Source organism: Emydura macquarii, unplaced genomic scaffold, assembly GCF_026122565.2.
Source record: "Emydura macquarii macquarii isolate MOO-44397 ecotype Brisbane River unplaced genomic scaffold, CSIRO-AGI_Emac_v2 contig_1043, whole genome shotgun sequence".
NCBI lineage: Eukaryota > Metazoa > Chordata > Testudines > Chelidae > Emydura > Emydura macquarii.
In genome coordinates, this window is record NW_027131180.1 from 10280239 (window position 1) to 10296663 (window position 16425).

Sequence of the window (16425 nt, forward strand, 5' to 3'; positions counted from 1 at the left end):
CCCAATGGAAAACAGCTCTTCAGGTCTATCAGAGCTCCCTTCAAGCTCTCATGAAGGGAAACAAAATCTGTAGTCACTAAAGACTTTGCAAGGTCCAGGCAGCTGCTCATTCTGGGTTCTTGCAGGATTCAGAGGCATCTGAATCAATTCTGAACATCAGTTGCATCTCATGGACAACTGAGTTTCCGCCTTACTGGGATCATTTTGAGCTTTTACTTAAGTTCTATCTGATTCAGCTTCAAATTTCCACAGGGCTAAGACAAACTTGGGATACCACTGAATAGTGCTGACTGCCCCAAATCATCATGTTTTTCCTGGAATCAGAAAACCTGCTCTTGTTACTCTGAGGAATGTAAAGACCTCAATCCTGCAAATTACAACATGTGGCTAGACCTCTGTACATGCATAGACAGACCCTTTGATATCATAAGGGATTCTGACAGAGTAACACTCTGCCTGCCCATTGTTATTTATAGGGTTGGACCCAAGTAATAGACTGAAAAAGAGAGCCACACTGTGATCAAAATAGAATTTATTTTAGCTCCATTTATATCACATTACAAACATAAAACCTGTTGCTGAATTGATTGGAACAAGTTCTGAAGATAATTGCAATAAACATGATTAGGGGTCTGGAGCACATAACTTATGAGGAGATGCTCAGGGAACTAGGCTTGTTTAGTTTGCAAAAAAGAGTGAGGGGAGATTTGATAGCAGCCTTTAACTACCTGAAAGGGGGTTCCAGGAGAATGGAATTAGGCTTTGGTAGATGGCAGAACTAGGAGAAATGGTCTCAAGTTGCAGTGGAGAAGGTCTAGGTTGGGTATTAGGAAAAAGTTTTTCACTAGGAGAGTGGTGAAGCACTGGAATGGGTTACCTAGGGAGGTGGTGGAATCTCCATCCTTAGAGGTTTTTAAGGTGTGGCTTGACAAAGCCTTGGCTGGGATGATTGAGGTGGGGTTAGTACTGTTTTGAGCAGGGGGTTGGACTAGATGACCTCCTGAGGTCCCTTCCAACCCTAATCTTCTATGATTCTATGAAATATTTGAATAAAACATTACCAAAAAATCTCATGTCTTTTCCAGAATCAAAAACAAAAAACCCACCATTTCCAACAATTATATAATTACTGTGTAATAACTTTACCATTCAATTATGCTGCTTTCGTCTGTGCTGATTTTTTTCATAACTAGTCCAATTGCAGGTGGCACAGAAACTGTCCATCACCATAGCTCTCTGTCAGCCTAATTTAAATTATTTTCCTCCATATAGTTGTTATATTTTCTACTCTTACTCCAATATTAGCACAATTATTCTATAAATTTTAGACTTGTCTGACATTTTTCAATAAATATCCATTCTATTTATATCCATTGCCCCCCTACTTTCAATAAGAACAAACCTAAACCTGTATGAGACCCAACTTCTATAAAAATCTAATTCCCTTGTAAAGTACCAAGCAAAATTATTTCCTTAATTAAATAAGTTGCTAGGATCATTATAAAAAATATAAACTATTGTAGTTAATGTAATTACAACATAACATAAATTAAAAGAGATTGAGGAAATGTTCACTACCCTTACCACTTTTCAAGACAATTTGCTGGTCTCTGCAGTGAAACGCCAGGTATGGATATACAGTAAGAAGGCAGTTCTCTGCTGTTGCAGCAACCTGAAGCAAGAACCTGGGGAGGTCGGGGGGAGAAAGCGGAGGAGAGAAGCATGTCTTTCATTATCATTAACATCATTTAGTCATTTTAATGGTGAACAAAAGTAAACAGATATTGAGGTAATAACCAACACTAAAAATAAGATATGCAGCTAACTTCTGCTTTTTTGTACAGTAGTGCAGACAGTAGAGTTGAACTGATGTGAGAGCACAATTTGGAAAGCTTTTCTATATCAGTAACCCCCAAATAGTGAAGACGGATACAATATTGGTTCTCCCTTATCGGATGATTTAGCTGAGGTTAGTCCTGCTTTGAGCAGGGGGTTGGACTATATGACCACCTGAGGTCCCTTTCAACTCTAATATTCTATGATGTATCCTATTCTAAACATGAATGTGCCATTAATTTGAAAGTTCAAGAGGTAGAAGGGATTTCTTGAAATAAATGAACTGTGTCCATCAGAAAACAAAAAGTTGATGTTTATGAAAATACTAAAGGAGGTTGCTATCTTTCAAAATATACTATGCAATTTTTGACACTGGAGAGAACTTACCATACCTCAAAGAACTCAGTAAAAACAAAAACAAACAAACAAAAACAAAACTGAAGAGCACTGTCAAATATTCAGCTATGTCATCTACTCCTGACTCTCTTGAATCTATGCAGTCAGTGGGCCAGAGAAAGTTTTTCATGAAGGCTTGAGACTTCACTTCTCTTTCACTGCACTATAGCATGTATTTTTTCTACTTTATGTAATATTGATGATAATTTCATTTGATAAATTTTTTTAAAAGTATGTTAATACACAAGGAATACATACTACAATGAACAGATCTGATATTGCCAAAAAGAAAATAATCTCTAAAAATTGATCGTGTTATAGGTCTGAAGCTATAAATATTTTGTACCACTGATCATGTATATTTATGACATTTTTCCCATGAAGGTATGTTACAAAATAGTAGGTGAACACTCAACTAATTTATCATTTGTGTTTGCAGAGAAGCATAATTAAATCTTATTTAAAAAAATCTAGGTGTTTTCTTTGGAAAAAAGATAATCATCCTCCTAGCAAGTGTGGAATTACTATATATGGTAGATCACTCACTCAGTGAAATCAGGTTTATAATGTTTAATCAAGCAAAATCAAAATGTATTTGTTATCTGTATGAACCATTAGAGGCTCTGCTGTTTGCATACTTATTCCTTAGTCTATATTCCCAAAGAATGCAGAGAAGAGGCAATAGCCATTAAATACATTATATGAATCAACATTCGCAACCTGCTGGCAACCAAAAAATAAACTCCAACTGTGATGACAAACACACATATAAAAGTAGTTCACTCATTTTCATTAAACCAATCCTGAAATTTTGTAATATTTTATTTAGGGAAACAGACCGTACTAGATGAAAAAATTACCTATGCTTTTTTATTTTGTCCTAAAGACTTTCAGGCAATTTGTTTCAGTGAATACATAAGAAACATAATTTGCATTAAAGTAGCATAAATGTGTCTGACAGGAACATTGGAAATGTCATAGTAGACCATCAATCAAGTGTCCTGTCTCCAACAGCATTCAGTGCCAATGCAGAATGTCTGTCAGATTTCTAAAGCAACAGATAGCCCAAAGACATCAGGATCTTCCTGACAGAAAGCTTTTCATCATCATGGACTGGGATGGATTTATAGACTACTACAGGAAGAAATGGCATCACCTGTTTAGGGCAATGAGAACAAGACTGCTTTCAAAGTCAGTAAGGGCAAGGAGTATAAAGGATCACATGGTTAAAAAGGTCCCCTTGGGGACCCTAATGTGCGCAGAAAGAACAACCCTGATTAAATCCAGAGATTGTGTAACTAGTGTGGAGAGGGGGAAAACAGATGGCCCATGTAAGCTCTGTGGGATAACAATTGTCCTTTCAATTCATACACATACAAAGTACAGTGGAGCCCTTATTGAACTTTGGCATTTCGGTTTTGTTCAACATCTTCATTAATGATCTGCAAGTTTGCGGATGACACTAAGCTGGGGGGAGTGGTAGATACCCTGGAAGGTAGGGATAGGATACAGAAGGACCTAAACAAACTGGAGGATTGGGCCAAAAGAAATCTGATGAGGTTCAACAAAGAAAAGTGCAGAGTCCTCCACTTAGGAAGGAAGAATCCCATGCACAGCTATAGACTGGGGACCGACGAGCTGGGCAGCAGTTCTGCAGAAAAGGACCTGGGGGTAACAGTGGATAAAAAGCTGGATATGAGTCAGCAGTGTGCCCTGGTTGTCAAGAAGGCTAACAGCATATTGGGCTGCATTAGGAGGAGCATTGCCAGCAGGTCGCAGGAAGTGATTATTCCCCTCTATTCGGCATTGGTAAGGCCGCATTTAGAGTATTGTGTCCAGTTTTGGCCCCCCCACTACAAAAAGGATGTGGACAAGTTGGAGAGAGTCCAGCGGAGCGCAACAAAAATGATTAGGGGGCTGGAGCACAGGACTTATGAGGAGAGGCTAAGGAAACTGGGCTTGTTTAGTCTGCAAAAGAGAAGAATGAGGGGAGATTTGATAGCAGCCTTTAACTACCTGAAAGGGGGTACCAGGGAGGATGGGGCTAGGCTGTTCTCGATGGTGGCAGATGACAGAACAAGGAGCAACGGTTGCAAGTTGCAGGGGGGGAGGTCTAGGTTGGACATTAGGAAAATGTTTTTCACTAGAAAGCTGGTGAAGCACTGGAATGGGTTACCTAGGGAGGTGGTGGAATCTCCATATTTAGAGGTTTTTAAGTTGAGGCTTGACAAAGCCCTGGCTGGGATGATATAGCTGAGGTTAGTCCTGCTTTGAGCAGGGGGTTGGACTAGATGACTTCCTGAGGTCCCTTCCAACTCTAATATTCTATGATTCTATGATTCTACTACTGTGTAAATGTTCCCTGGCACGGGCCAGGGTGGTGGCCCACCCTCTCCGTCAATCTCTGAGGGAGGTCACACCTCCCGTCGGCTACACACTGCAACACAGTAATCATGTCTAGTGACAGACATCAGGGTTTTATATGATGTGCAAGATTTAAAGCTTGTGGCTATGGTGCCAACCAAGACCAAATCTAATTCCTGAAGAACCAAGATGCCTCAACAGGAAGTGACAGCGCAACAAGAATTAATTTAAATACAACATACACAGGGAAAAGAAAGGAAGGGAGTAGCCCAATGGGACTGAAGTCCACCTAAAGGATGATGCTAACTAAGAATTTAGGGCAGTGGGTTGTTTTTAAACCCACTTCCCAACTATCTCAATTAATAAGTAAGCACATTAACAGGACATGTAACATGGAAGAAACAATGGATGATGCAAACATCAAAATCAACAACAGTGAGTACTGGCTCTCTGCATCTACAGAAACCAAAAGGAATTGACGGGAGATTAGGGCCAGTCTTTTTTGCGCACTCAGGCGATACTGAGCATGCCAATGCTGGAAGCAGTGTCAGTACTGAAGTCAGTAGTGGTACTGGAGTCTCTGATGGTACCTACATCAAGGGCAGTGAAAGTTGCCACAGAAGCATTTGTGGTGCAGACTGTAGCAGTGCCAAGGAGCACTGTCCCCCATATGGATCCTGGTATCAGTCCTGCTTCCACAACCTGTGGAAGAGCAACATTGGTGTGAGGTGCCAAGAGACCCTAGGGTTCAGCAGTTTGTTCAATCGATGGAGCTATAGATGATGCAGCCCTGGCAAAGTCCTGGATCAAAGGAGAGGTTGTGACCGAGAGGCTGAGGAGGTCTGTAGCTGCCTGGTACACTGTGGAGGTGGAAACTTTTGGTACCGGCATCTCCCTCGTTGGTGCCAGACTCAACGGATTCCCGGAGGCCAGGAATGCAGTCAACGGTACAGGGTTTCCAACCTTCCTACTTAGTAGCAGGGAAGGATTAGTTGTACACATGCCATCCTGTGCACCAGCCTCAACACCGTGCCAGTCCACGCTTTTCCATTGGGAAGCAAAAGAGTCATCCCAAGGCCTGGAGTGGTCTCAACTGATCTCCATGGAGAGTTATATTGATATTATAGATCAAGAAACAAAATATAAAAATTCCAACCACTACCTCTCTAATTATTTAAGTATTCATAGAATTCTTGCATAAAAATATTAGAAATATTTTGTTTTATATTTCAGGCAAACCTAAAACCACATTGTAGCCTCATAAGCTTTGAAAGGACAAAATGTTTAACCCTGAAAATTGAGATCACAGTAGAAATAGTAACAGGCAAATAATTAAGGTAGTGCTTATCTGCTCTTGGCACCATTTTAATTCTAAGATATATTCAGTCTCCTGTGCAACATATTATACTGCAATACAAAGTATCAGAGACTTCTGTCAGAAGTGATGTCTATTAGAAAAACCTTCTTCCAGGACAGCTATGATAAGAAACACATTGCTAAAGGCTCAACGTGGTTCCATAAGTTTAGATGAGACTAGATTCAACTCCCAAGGGTTCTCTTAATTGAGGGTACAACCTTTCCAAGCCTTTAAGGAATCTGGTTGTCATGTAATTTGAAAAAAAAAATGGTTATCCACATAAGGGTGGCAAGCTGATATTGCTGCCAGGTGAACCTTGAGAGAGGAAATTGCTAAGCCTTGCTGTTTCAGGTACAGCAAATTAGTCACGTATATATGTCAGGTGGAGAAACTCCAGTTTGGCAAACCTAGACCAAGAATCGCTTCCATTTTGACAGGTAGGTGGCCCTGATGGAGGACTTTCTACTGCTTAGCAAGACTTGGAAAACTTGCTCTGAGCAAGCCTGTTTTCTGGTATTTAGTCACTGAGCTTCCAGCTGTTAAATGAAGGGAACACAGGTTCAAGTGGAGCAGCCGACCGTTGTCTTGAGTGATCAAATCCAGGTGCAACAGAAGTGAGATTGGAGTCACCACTGAGAGATCCAGTAGAGTGGAAAACCAGTTTTGGCAGGGCCATGGTGAGGCTACTAATATAACCAAGGCATGTTCCCACTTGATCTTTAGAAGCATTCCGTGTAGGAATAGGATTGGGGGAACAACATAATCAAGTTTTCCTGTCCAGGTAGCAGGAAGATATCCATGATGGAACCTAGATATAGGGAGTATCTAACAAAAATTAGCAAGTTATACTGCAAGAAATTTTAAACAAAAAGCAAAGCTAAAATTTTGGGGGTTTTTTTAGCACATCTGTTTCCTGATCCTGAACCTTTACTGTGATCTGATTGATTTCACATCCTACACTGTAAGTTAACATAGAACTACTAGGAATTCTATTGAATTCACTTTATGCAAAAGATGTGAATAGAAACTTCGCACAGATTGCATCTTCTACTTCTTTTTGTGTGCATGGAGGAGAGGCAGGAGCAGCATCTAGAAGCTCAACAGGACTGGTGAATGTGGTGGTCCTTTCCTGGAAGCCTCCTGAAGATCTGCGGAGCAGAAAGAGGGGCCACCAGCTCTTCATGATGCCATGAGGAGTGATGGAATGGGAGAAGGGACTTCCTAGCACCAGGACAAGAAGATAGGTCCTACTTCACTCCCATGACCATTATATAATAGAGAGGGGGCTCAAAGGAAAGACTATTTCACTGATGTCTAGGTTCAAGAAAAACAAGCCACCATAAAATCCAGCCAGGGTTGGTTTGTTGCCAACTGCTGCAGCCCATTAGCCACACAAAACAAATCCTGCAAGCTTCACGCTTCCCTACAGTCAGAAACATTTCGTTCTTTAAATAGACCTCTAAACATTGATTCCATTGTATTGTATGAATTATGCATTAAAATGATGATATATTAGGTTAATAAAGCTCTTTACAAAGCACTTTACAAACCTAAATTGATAGGAGCACCATATTTCATGCTCATACTACAGTCTAATAGGAGGAAGTATCACTTAAAATACAAACACAAAACATTTAATGGAGATTTTTTTTCAAAAATAGAAAAACAATTTGGACCAAAACCAGCAGGATTTGTTTGCTCAAGATAACACTTCTCAAAAGACAATATGAGGGAGGGGGAACAGAAAAACTGATCGCAAAGTACAATATTCTGAAATTAATGAAAACGTAAGGGCAAAGCTGAATGGTGTGGTTCGGCACTGGAATCCAACTCAAAACGGGATGTATTTCTTAGGTTTACTTTAAAATGTATTAGTTTATACTAGAAACTCCTTGAAATTTTTTTCCAGCTAGTTTATGTCAAGAGGTTTATGTCTTACACACTTCTCCCCAACATGGAGCCTCCTCCCTTCCCCTAAATGAACTTAATGCATTTAAATTACCTGTTTTTTTCTTCATCGATGAAGAATATATTCCCTAAAAATGACACTGGTCTGGATGACCTGAAGCTAATATGACAAGTGAGTCCTACATTTGTTCCCGCTGGTGAGACTGCAATAACTTGGCCACTTGGAAACTGCACAGAAAGGGGATTAATCCTGTCACCATCTTCAAGTTCAAGCTCTGGAATTTCAACTTGTAGTGCTGATGGCCTGTGTTAAAATCAATAATAACGATGTTTGTTCCTAAAGAGCAACGGTAACAAATTCACACATTTATCAAACTGCTTTTCATAGCTAGATATATGAACCATGATCATAACAATGAATTGTTTTTAAAATTATTAGTCAACTGAAACTAACTGAAAAATAAGTTCTTTAACATTTAACATGCCATTTTGTCTTTTACAATTGTACTGTAATAAGTTTTCTGTGGTGACCCACTGCAACTCAGTATTCTATGAAATAACAGTTTTTACAGACCATTGTTATATGAAAGGCCTAAGTATTACTTGTATTTGTTCCCTTAGAAATCTCCTACTGCTAAAGCTTTCCTCTATATTGAATAAATTGTATTAACACTTGTCAAATTGTTTTACTGTTCAAAACAGCTTTTACTTTACATCTCCTTGCACAAAATGGAAGCTTCTAGCCAGTGACTTTCCTTTGTCACACTAATTTAGGCTCCAATCCTGCAATCAGATCTATGTGAGAGGATGCAAGATGTTCATTCAGTTCTCTGACACTGCAATACTCAGTCATATAAAGTTAGTGCTACTAACTGCACTGGAAAATGAAATTTACCATTTAACCATAGAAAAAGTACATCACAGGTAGAAGTGCAAACTTCCTAACAGCTGTCATACAAGTATGCCTCAACTCTTGCCTAGAGAGACTAGGGAAGGGAGTAATACAAGTTCTGCCTAATATGCTATCAATATCACCAGTTGTGGTATTAGTTTTTGATATGTTAACACCTATCCACCGGAAACTATGGTGAGACTATATCATCATTTAACACAGGCTAACAAAAAGCTATCAGATGGTAGCCTTTAACCACTATTGCTTTGAGCTGTATTTGAACTAGTTCCCCAGAATTTAAAAGCTCTGGATACCATTACCAAGCCCTATTATACAAAAATATTAAGATGTACAAAGCCATACAGTACAAAGCCCATGGTAAAGGACTCAGGGAGACATCCGTTAACCAAATATTGCACCAACTCTGGACTAATACATTTCGTTATACAGTATGGAGATTAAGGGGAAATTTTTGTTTGTTTTCAAACATTCAATTTAATTGAATGTGATATTTGGAGATCTAAAAAATGAATGAAAATAGCAATCATTAATAAATCTAATTTATACACACACTTTTAGATTAATAACTTATCAACAGTTTGTTTTGTTGAAAATACAATACAGCCTTGCACAGATAATGAAATATTAGTGCATACAGTGTAACTCAACAATGTGTATAACAAAATCACATTAACCCAAAATAGTTGTTTGGTACCAAATAAAGATTTCTAATCAATTTGCCAGAGAAAAACAATAGCTACAATGTTTTCATCTAATCATGACACCAAAAAAAAACAAAAACAAAAAACAAAAAACCAAACAAACCAAGTTTATTATATGAATCTCAGGCTGAAGTCACTGAGAAGCTCTCATAGCTGCTTCTTTTTTCATAGTTCTGCTGTGCTTTCCAAAAAAGTAAAAAAGAGTGACAATTTGACCTGCAACGAGGATGGATACATTTCTGGAGCACAGAGCTAGTAGACAAATGATACATTATGAGAATAAAACACAGTATACTGTCACCATTTCCTGCTAAGTATGGCATTTTCCTCCATTGCGCAGAAAGTGATAGGACCACCCACCCAATTATCAAGTACCTCCTGCAGCAGAAAACAGAGGAAGCATGACAATTATCGTATATTTGATCAATTAATCTGCAATTTAAGTGAAGATTTACCTTGAGTAGTCCAATGGAATAATATTGACATCTGTCTCAGTTTTCATATCCAGAGGAACAGGCATCAATATTAAAAGCGGGGGAACAAAGTTTATCTTAGGTGACTTGACAATACTAGACAGAGTTAATAGTTTGCAACGTGATGGATTATCATTCAGAAACACTGGCACTTCAGCTCCATAAGTCCCAGGACAAGCTGATGAAAAACGGAATAAACAATCAAATATACTAACATAATTAAAATAAATCATTTGAAGTAACAAACCAGATAAGAACTTTCTAATCCAGCATATTGCTTTTCTTTCCAAAATACAGTCTAATATGAAAATAAGTTGCCGTGTTACATATATTGTCTACTAAAGATAAGTTGGGAAGAAAAAAAGTTATTGTCCTGGAAACTTGGAACCCACTTTTCTTTTGTTTATTAGAAGGGAAACTTTTCGAGATTCTGATATGTCTTCAAAATTATTGAAAAATGTAATATTTGTTGCAGTTGAAGAGACGTGTACCCATTATTAAACACCATGAAATGTGAAACCACCCATAGCTAACTGCAATGTCATGTAGTCAAAGTCCTATGGGATCTCTAAATCAACAACATAATAATAGACACCAATATCTTAAAATATAAATTCAACTTCCAGATTCCAAAGCTCTATGCTATTTCTGACATAAAAATGCCTCTCACATCTCATCTGCAAATACAGACAAAACTTCAAAGGAGAAATTCTGATCCCACAGAAATAAATGCCAAAACTTACACTGACTTCAATGGGGCCATGATTTGCCCTACGTATCTATTACATCCAAACCAGTTCAACTAAAAAAACCCATTAAGGTTACAAAGTCAAACACTTAACATTCAGGAAATACCAGAATTATGGTTGCCTTAACTCGGCCTCTTTGTGCATACATGTTATGATACAGTTTTTAATTACCAGATCACATACAATTTGCCACATGATTTGGCCTCATTCAGTGCACAGGTTGGACAGTGCAATTTTGGGGGTGGGGAGGGGATTCTCCATCTGGCTTCCAAACCAGAAGATCAATTATTTGCTCAGTTCTACTCAGCACTTCTGCAAATCAGACCACAGGTGTCTCCAGTTGGGTACTCAGAAAATGAGGAACACACAATGGCCAGCTGTGAAAATTGTGGCTTATGTGACATGCCCAGCAACATAAAGCAAATCTGTGGCAGAGTCAGTGATAGAAGCCAGTTCTCTAGGGCAGCATTCAACTGCCTTTTCACTTCACAACCCTGATTCATTCCCAGAGCAGCTCCATCCTGTGTTCCTGCGTACTAAATGAGGCAAGAGTCCTGAGGGAACAATAGCAATAGTTTGCTAAGTGCATTTGGTTTCCATTCTGTTTAAGGATATCTTAAATACATGATCACATACCAACAATAATTTAACAAAAAGTTTCCTAGCAAACTTTTTTCTCTCCTTTCTACTGCTCCACTAGTCCAGTATTATCACCTCAACCATTCAGATGAATGTTTTGGAGTTTGCAGGGATTTTGTATTCTCAGTAATTTTCCTCCTTTAAATATGACATTGTTTCCTTGAAAACTGGCCGCCCCCATTCATCCTCCTACAGGCACAATAATCTCATCCAAATTCTGCCTCTTTCTTAAAAGCACAACTGATAAGGATTCCAAAAAATGCTATTATGGCACAATAGCATTAACCATACAAACTGAATAACAAGAGGGATAATATAATCATATTAAACCAGAATGCCATACCTCTAGTGATCACAGGCACAGCTTGTGCTATACTACTACCCAATACTCCACCATCATTTGCTATATGGTAGTGGACAAGTTGACAGCAGATGTAGGAGTTTTCCTTGGGGATGTTTCATAGTGTTTACAAATGTGTCCACCTAAATTTGCCCAGAGCTGTTGGAATCCATGGAATTAAGTAATTCCTCCTTTTGCTAAATCTGGACATATTAGGGGGAAAGAGTAAAAGACCCTAAAGACAACACCACAGAAACACTTACTGAAATTTTAAAGAGTTTCACTTCTGATGCTGGAGAACCAAAACAGGAAACTATCAAAGACAAATATTCCAACTGCATACTACCAGGGCATACAAAATCATAAATCTTTTTGTTAAAATGTACCCAAGCACTTATTTCAGTCATCAGTTTTAGCAAAAGTCAGTTTATAAAGCTCCATCCTTATGCATGTCTCTGGGTTTCTGATGGTCTGCCAGATGGGCATCATGGGATCAAACTTAAGGTTGCTTTGGAGAACTAGCTGCATATTGGCAATAAGACTTTAAGCATGTCCTTACCTTCCTGAATAGGTATATTTACCTAAACCAGATCCTTATTCCTTAAGTAGTTCCACTGGTTTTAATACATCTACTCAACACAAGGATGTTTTAAAAAAAAAAAAAAAAAAAAAAAGTGCCCCCAAATGTCTTTCCCTCATCCACATTTCTGAGATCAAATCCCTGTGGTTTCTTGCCAGTCATTCTATCCCAGCCACCACTTGTGGGGCCATGCGTACTTTGCTAAGCACGCAAATTAGTGTTTTTATATAAAGCACACAAACAGATGGATTATGAACCTGATGTGGATATTATGTACCCTTAACAAAAACATGTTTATATAATAGGTGTTATTTTTATATCTATATATATATATCTGTGTTTACACATACACTTGGGTGTTTTGTATTCTTAGGCTAACCCACTAAAGTATCTTCTCCAATCCTATGCCCACCCCTTTAAAACTTGTAAGTGAATATTTCAGGAAAAGGGAAAAAAAGCACTAGAACGTTCTTTGAAAAGTGAACAACAAATCTGGAAGCTTCATTTCAATGAAGCACTTTGTCTTATTTGCCCCAAACTTCCCATAAAACTTAAAAATTATATGTATGTGACGTTTCAGTTGCATTGATTCTGACAGTTTAAATTCAGAAATAAATTCAGTTTTCAACTCACTCTAACAAGAAGTCAGCTTTAACTATAACTATGCCCATTGACAGTATTTTTAACACTACCTTAATTGCAGTAGAATATCAAAGATTGGGATTTTCAAAGAAGCCTAAGAGAGTTGGGATCACAAATCCCATTGAAATTAACTCCCTTGTTCCCCCTTTGAAAATGCCAGTCAAAGTCTAATGGTTTTTAATAAAACATCGGTCTGCACTGAAGCAGCTTTCAGTGCTCTGTAAGTGTCTTTTTAACTGACTTACTGAAAAAGCGTCCTTTGGGTTTGAACAAGACATAACTTTGACAGAAACAAAAATTTTCACAAAAACATTAGGGAAAAAAAGACTTTTTAACTTCTCAAAGTAGTAACTGCAATGAGAAAAAATTGAGTTCCCAGAAGAATAAAGTTGAACACAGCTCCACTTGTTTTTGCTCAAGTCATATCAACTGCAAGCCCAGCAGGCAGTTTTCCAGCAGACCGGTTACAAAGGCTCTGCTGGTGCAGTCAGAAGCACTTCAGTGTAAGCTGCTGCTTTCCTCAAAGCAGCTACAGACTTTAGGATGAAAGTCTGTAGAGTTTCAGTACCAAAATAAAAAGTGAACCTATGATTTAAACAAAGTGCAAATGATAACACTGTTAAGCGAATTACCACAGTTTGGGCTCTCCCTCTCACCAACAATACCAGTAGGTCCCAGGATAGAACACCCCTTCCAGGCTATAAGCAGGTCCAAATACAAAGTCTTTCATTTGCAGGGTATAAACAGTTTCCCATCAAAAGCCCTTCCCTTTCTGGAGAGGTCTAAGTGAAGCAACACAATTTTTTCTCAGCTTGAGTACATGGTTTTTCCCCCCCACTAGCTATTCCTTTCTGCTTCTTTCTTTTATGTCTGTTAGCTGGGCCATGTATTTCCCCCCCCCCAAGATCTAGCTGCATTCACTCCTCCAGACACTTAACCCCTAGCAGTGGGGTTCTTAAGAACTGCAGATTCAACAAGTGAAGTAGGGATTTTGTCCTTGGCTCTAGTTGGATGTCCCTAGACCAGCTACCCAGAGCTTCCAAATACTCAGATGGATACCCCATTACAACCACCTACAAAGAAAAAAATAAAGTTCTATTAATATTGCAACAGTTTCTAAGGTGAAATTATGCAGAAATACCTTCGTTTTGAGGTGTTTGGGAGCCTCACAAAACCCATCAAGTATGTGGATATAACAATAACTGTATAGGGCCATCTTTCAGATTTTGTGTGTCAACAGTGAAACTGGACTTGAGGGAATGGATACTCAAAAACCCATATCTTGTTGCAATGTTGGGGTAGAACGCTTCAACACCTGCATCTTCAATACCATGTCATTGAATCAATTCATGGTACTTTAACATCACTTAAAAATGCACAATCTTCACATTGATCCTGTGCCCTGATGAGACGACAGTCAAAAGAAAATTTCAGAATGTACAATAAACCAGCCTAAATTCTTCTTCTTCTCTATATTCTATCTTCAGTCCCCAAAGATGGTGGGGAGGAAGAATCCTTTAAAGCATGTGTTATGAATGCAAAATAAGTTGTACTAAAAGCATTTTACTCCCAGTTTCCTCTCCTCTTATACGACCAAATCATCATGTCTTCTGATTCTCTGCCAACCAGGCTCTCCCAATGCCCTACAATTCTTCCCTTCTATTTTAAACAAGTCTACCAACCTCCTTTATTTCTACCAGAGACAGCCAAGCTTTCTCCATTCGCCCTCTTACCCTCTTAAATGCATAGCCACAGTCATTCCCCTTCTTCCACAATATACCACCATATCCTCCTTCCAACCCAATACATCCAACCTATCTGCCATGGACTTCCAGTAATCCATCCCATAGTACAGCCAAAATTTTCAAATCTTTTAGCCTAAAGTTACATTTCTACTATGGGCTATTCAAAGGGACTTGTGCTCTTAGGTCAGTTAGGCCCATTTGAAAACTGCACTTCTAAATCTGTATTTAGGAGCCTAAAGAGAAGCAGCCTCATTTTCAGAACAACTGAGCTAATTCGCGCCAGAGGACCAGCTCAACACAAAGCACTCTCTCTCCTGCTTTGCACTGAGGACTGCACAGCTGCAGTAAATGACTGGACATTATAAGTGAGGACATGTACCTTAGCTAGACCAGATGGTTGTTTTTAGGTTTTTTTGTTTTTGACATTCCCTTTCTGTTTAAGATGGATACAACGTAATTGAACAATAAATTATATTCCATCATTATAACAATACTCAGAAATATTAAGGTTCCATGGCTAAGCAATCAAAAAATCTGGAAATGACAACACAAAAGGTGCATAACAATATTCTTCAGTAATGCGACCACTTATGCGCAACCTTAATTCTGCCCCTTGTGTGTATGCATTACAATGCAATCTTTAGTTACATGATTACATAATATTTGTTCTTTCATTTTTATTATTTATTATTTGTATCTTTGCATCTAGGAGTCAAAGTCATGGACCAGGACCCCATGTTAGCTGCTGTACAAACTGAATAAAAAGATGGTCATAATGCATATTCTAATAGAGGGAGAATTAAAGTTTCATGTGCAGCACTAAAAGCAGTTTCATCGTTTCTGAGTGCTTAGCAACTTTAAATGTTTTATGAATGTAGACTTTTGATGGAATATTGTATAATTACAGTATATGCATCTTGAACAGAAATGAATGCCAACAGAAAAAGATCCTGCTACACTAAAAATACAGATTCCTGAGGGGGAAAAGGTATCAAGTTGTTTAATCAAAAGGCTATGTCCTAGAAAAAGAAAAATCAATAATAAACCAATCATTTTCCCCATAGAAGCTGCTAGAGGGCACAGCTATTCAACTTCCTGCTGTTGCAGAAAAAAGGAACTAGAAGTTAGAGGCTGTGAAATCCTTCTGCACCCTTCAGTGATATAATCAGTAAACCTCCTAAGGGTTCAAAATTCTTTTAATCTTGCTAGTCCAATTGTGAATCTCATGACTCAACCATGAAAACCAAGAAGCATGGATCTATTGAAACATATTTTTTTTGAAGAATTACAATTATTATACAGTGTGACAAGATATATTAACATTCTATCCCTTTCATGCATTAGTTAATGCATTATGGATTATACAGTAGTATAAGATCATTTCAGGTAAATATATATTCAGTTCTTAAGCATGTCTGTTGAACTTAGTCACTTCTCTCATAGTAAGGAAACCAGTTACATTACCAGACTTCGTGCAAGCCTTTTATATGTTAGATTTAAGTTAAATTTCATGTCATAAAAATACTTTAGCACCACATCCTGTCACATGCAGAAATTCTTCATTTTGCATTGCTGGGAGATCTACTTATGAAAAGTGCTACATAAGAGCTACATATTATTATTACTATAAACACAGTGGTGTATTGAAACAAATCAGTACAATTCATACTTTAAAGAAAATACTAGGGCTTATTAATCAGTTTGCCCACCCAAACGTGCTGAAATTCTACAGAATACATTTCTGTAGGTAAAAGGCAAAGCATGCTCTTTAATAGGCTATTA

The 16425-nt window shown here is 38.2% G+C and overlaps 1 protein-coding gene across 1 annotated transcript in view; it reads right to left on the bottom strand.

Annotated features, from left to right (window-relative positions):
• LOC137150972 (cilia- and flagella-associated protein 47-like) overlaps positions 1-16425 on the bottom strand; it is a 294207-nt gene that overhangs the window by 178520 nt on the left and 99262 nt on the right. Inside the window, exons 25-27 of the mRNA XM_067545101.1 lie at positions 9931-10126; positions 7956-8165; positions 1585-1685 (exon numbers count right to left, since the gene is read on the bottom strand). Of these exons, the coding sequence (XP_067401202.1) occupies positions 1585-1685; positions 7956-8165; positions 9931-10126 (507 nt within the window). The remainder of the gene's footprint in view (positions 1-1584; positions 1686-7955; positions 8166-9930; positions 10127-16425) is intronic.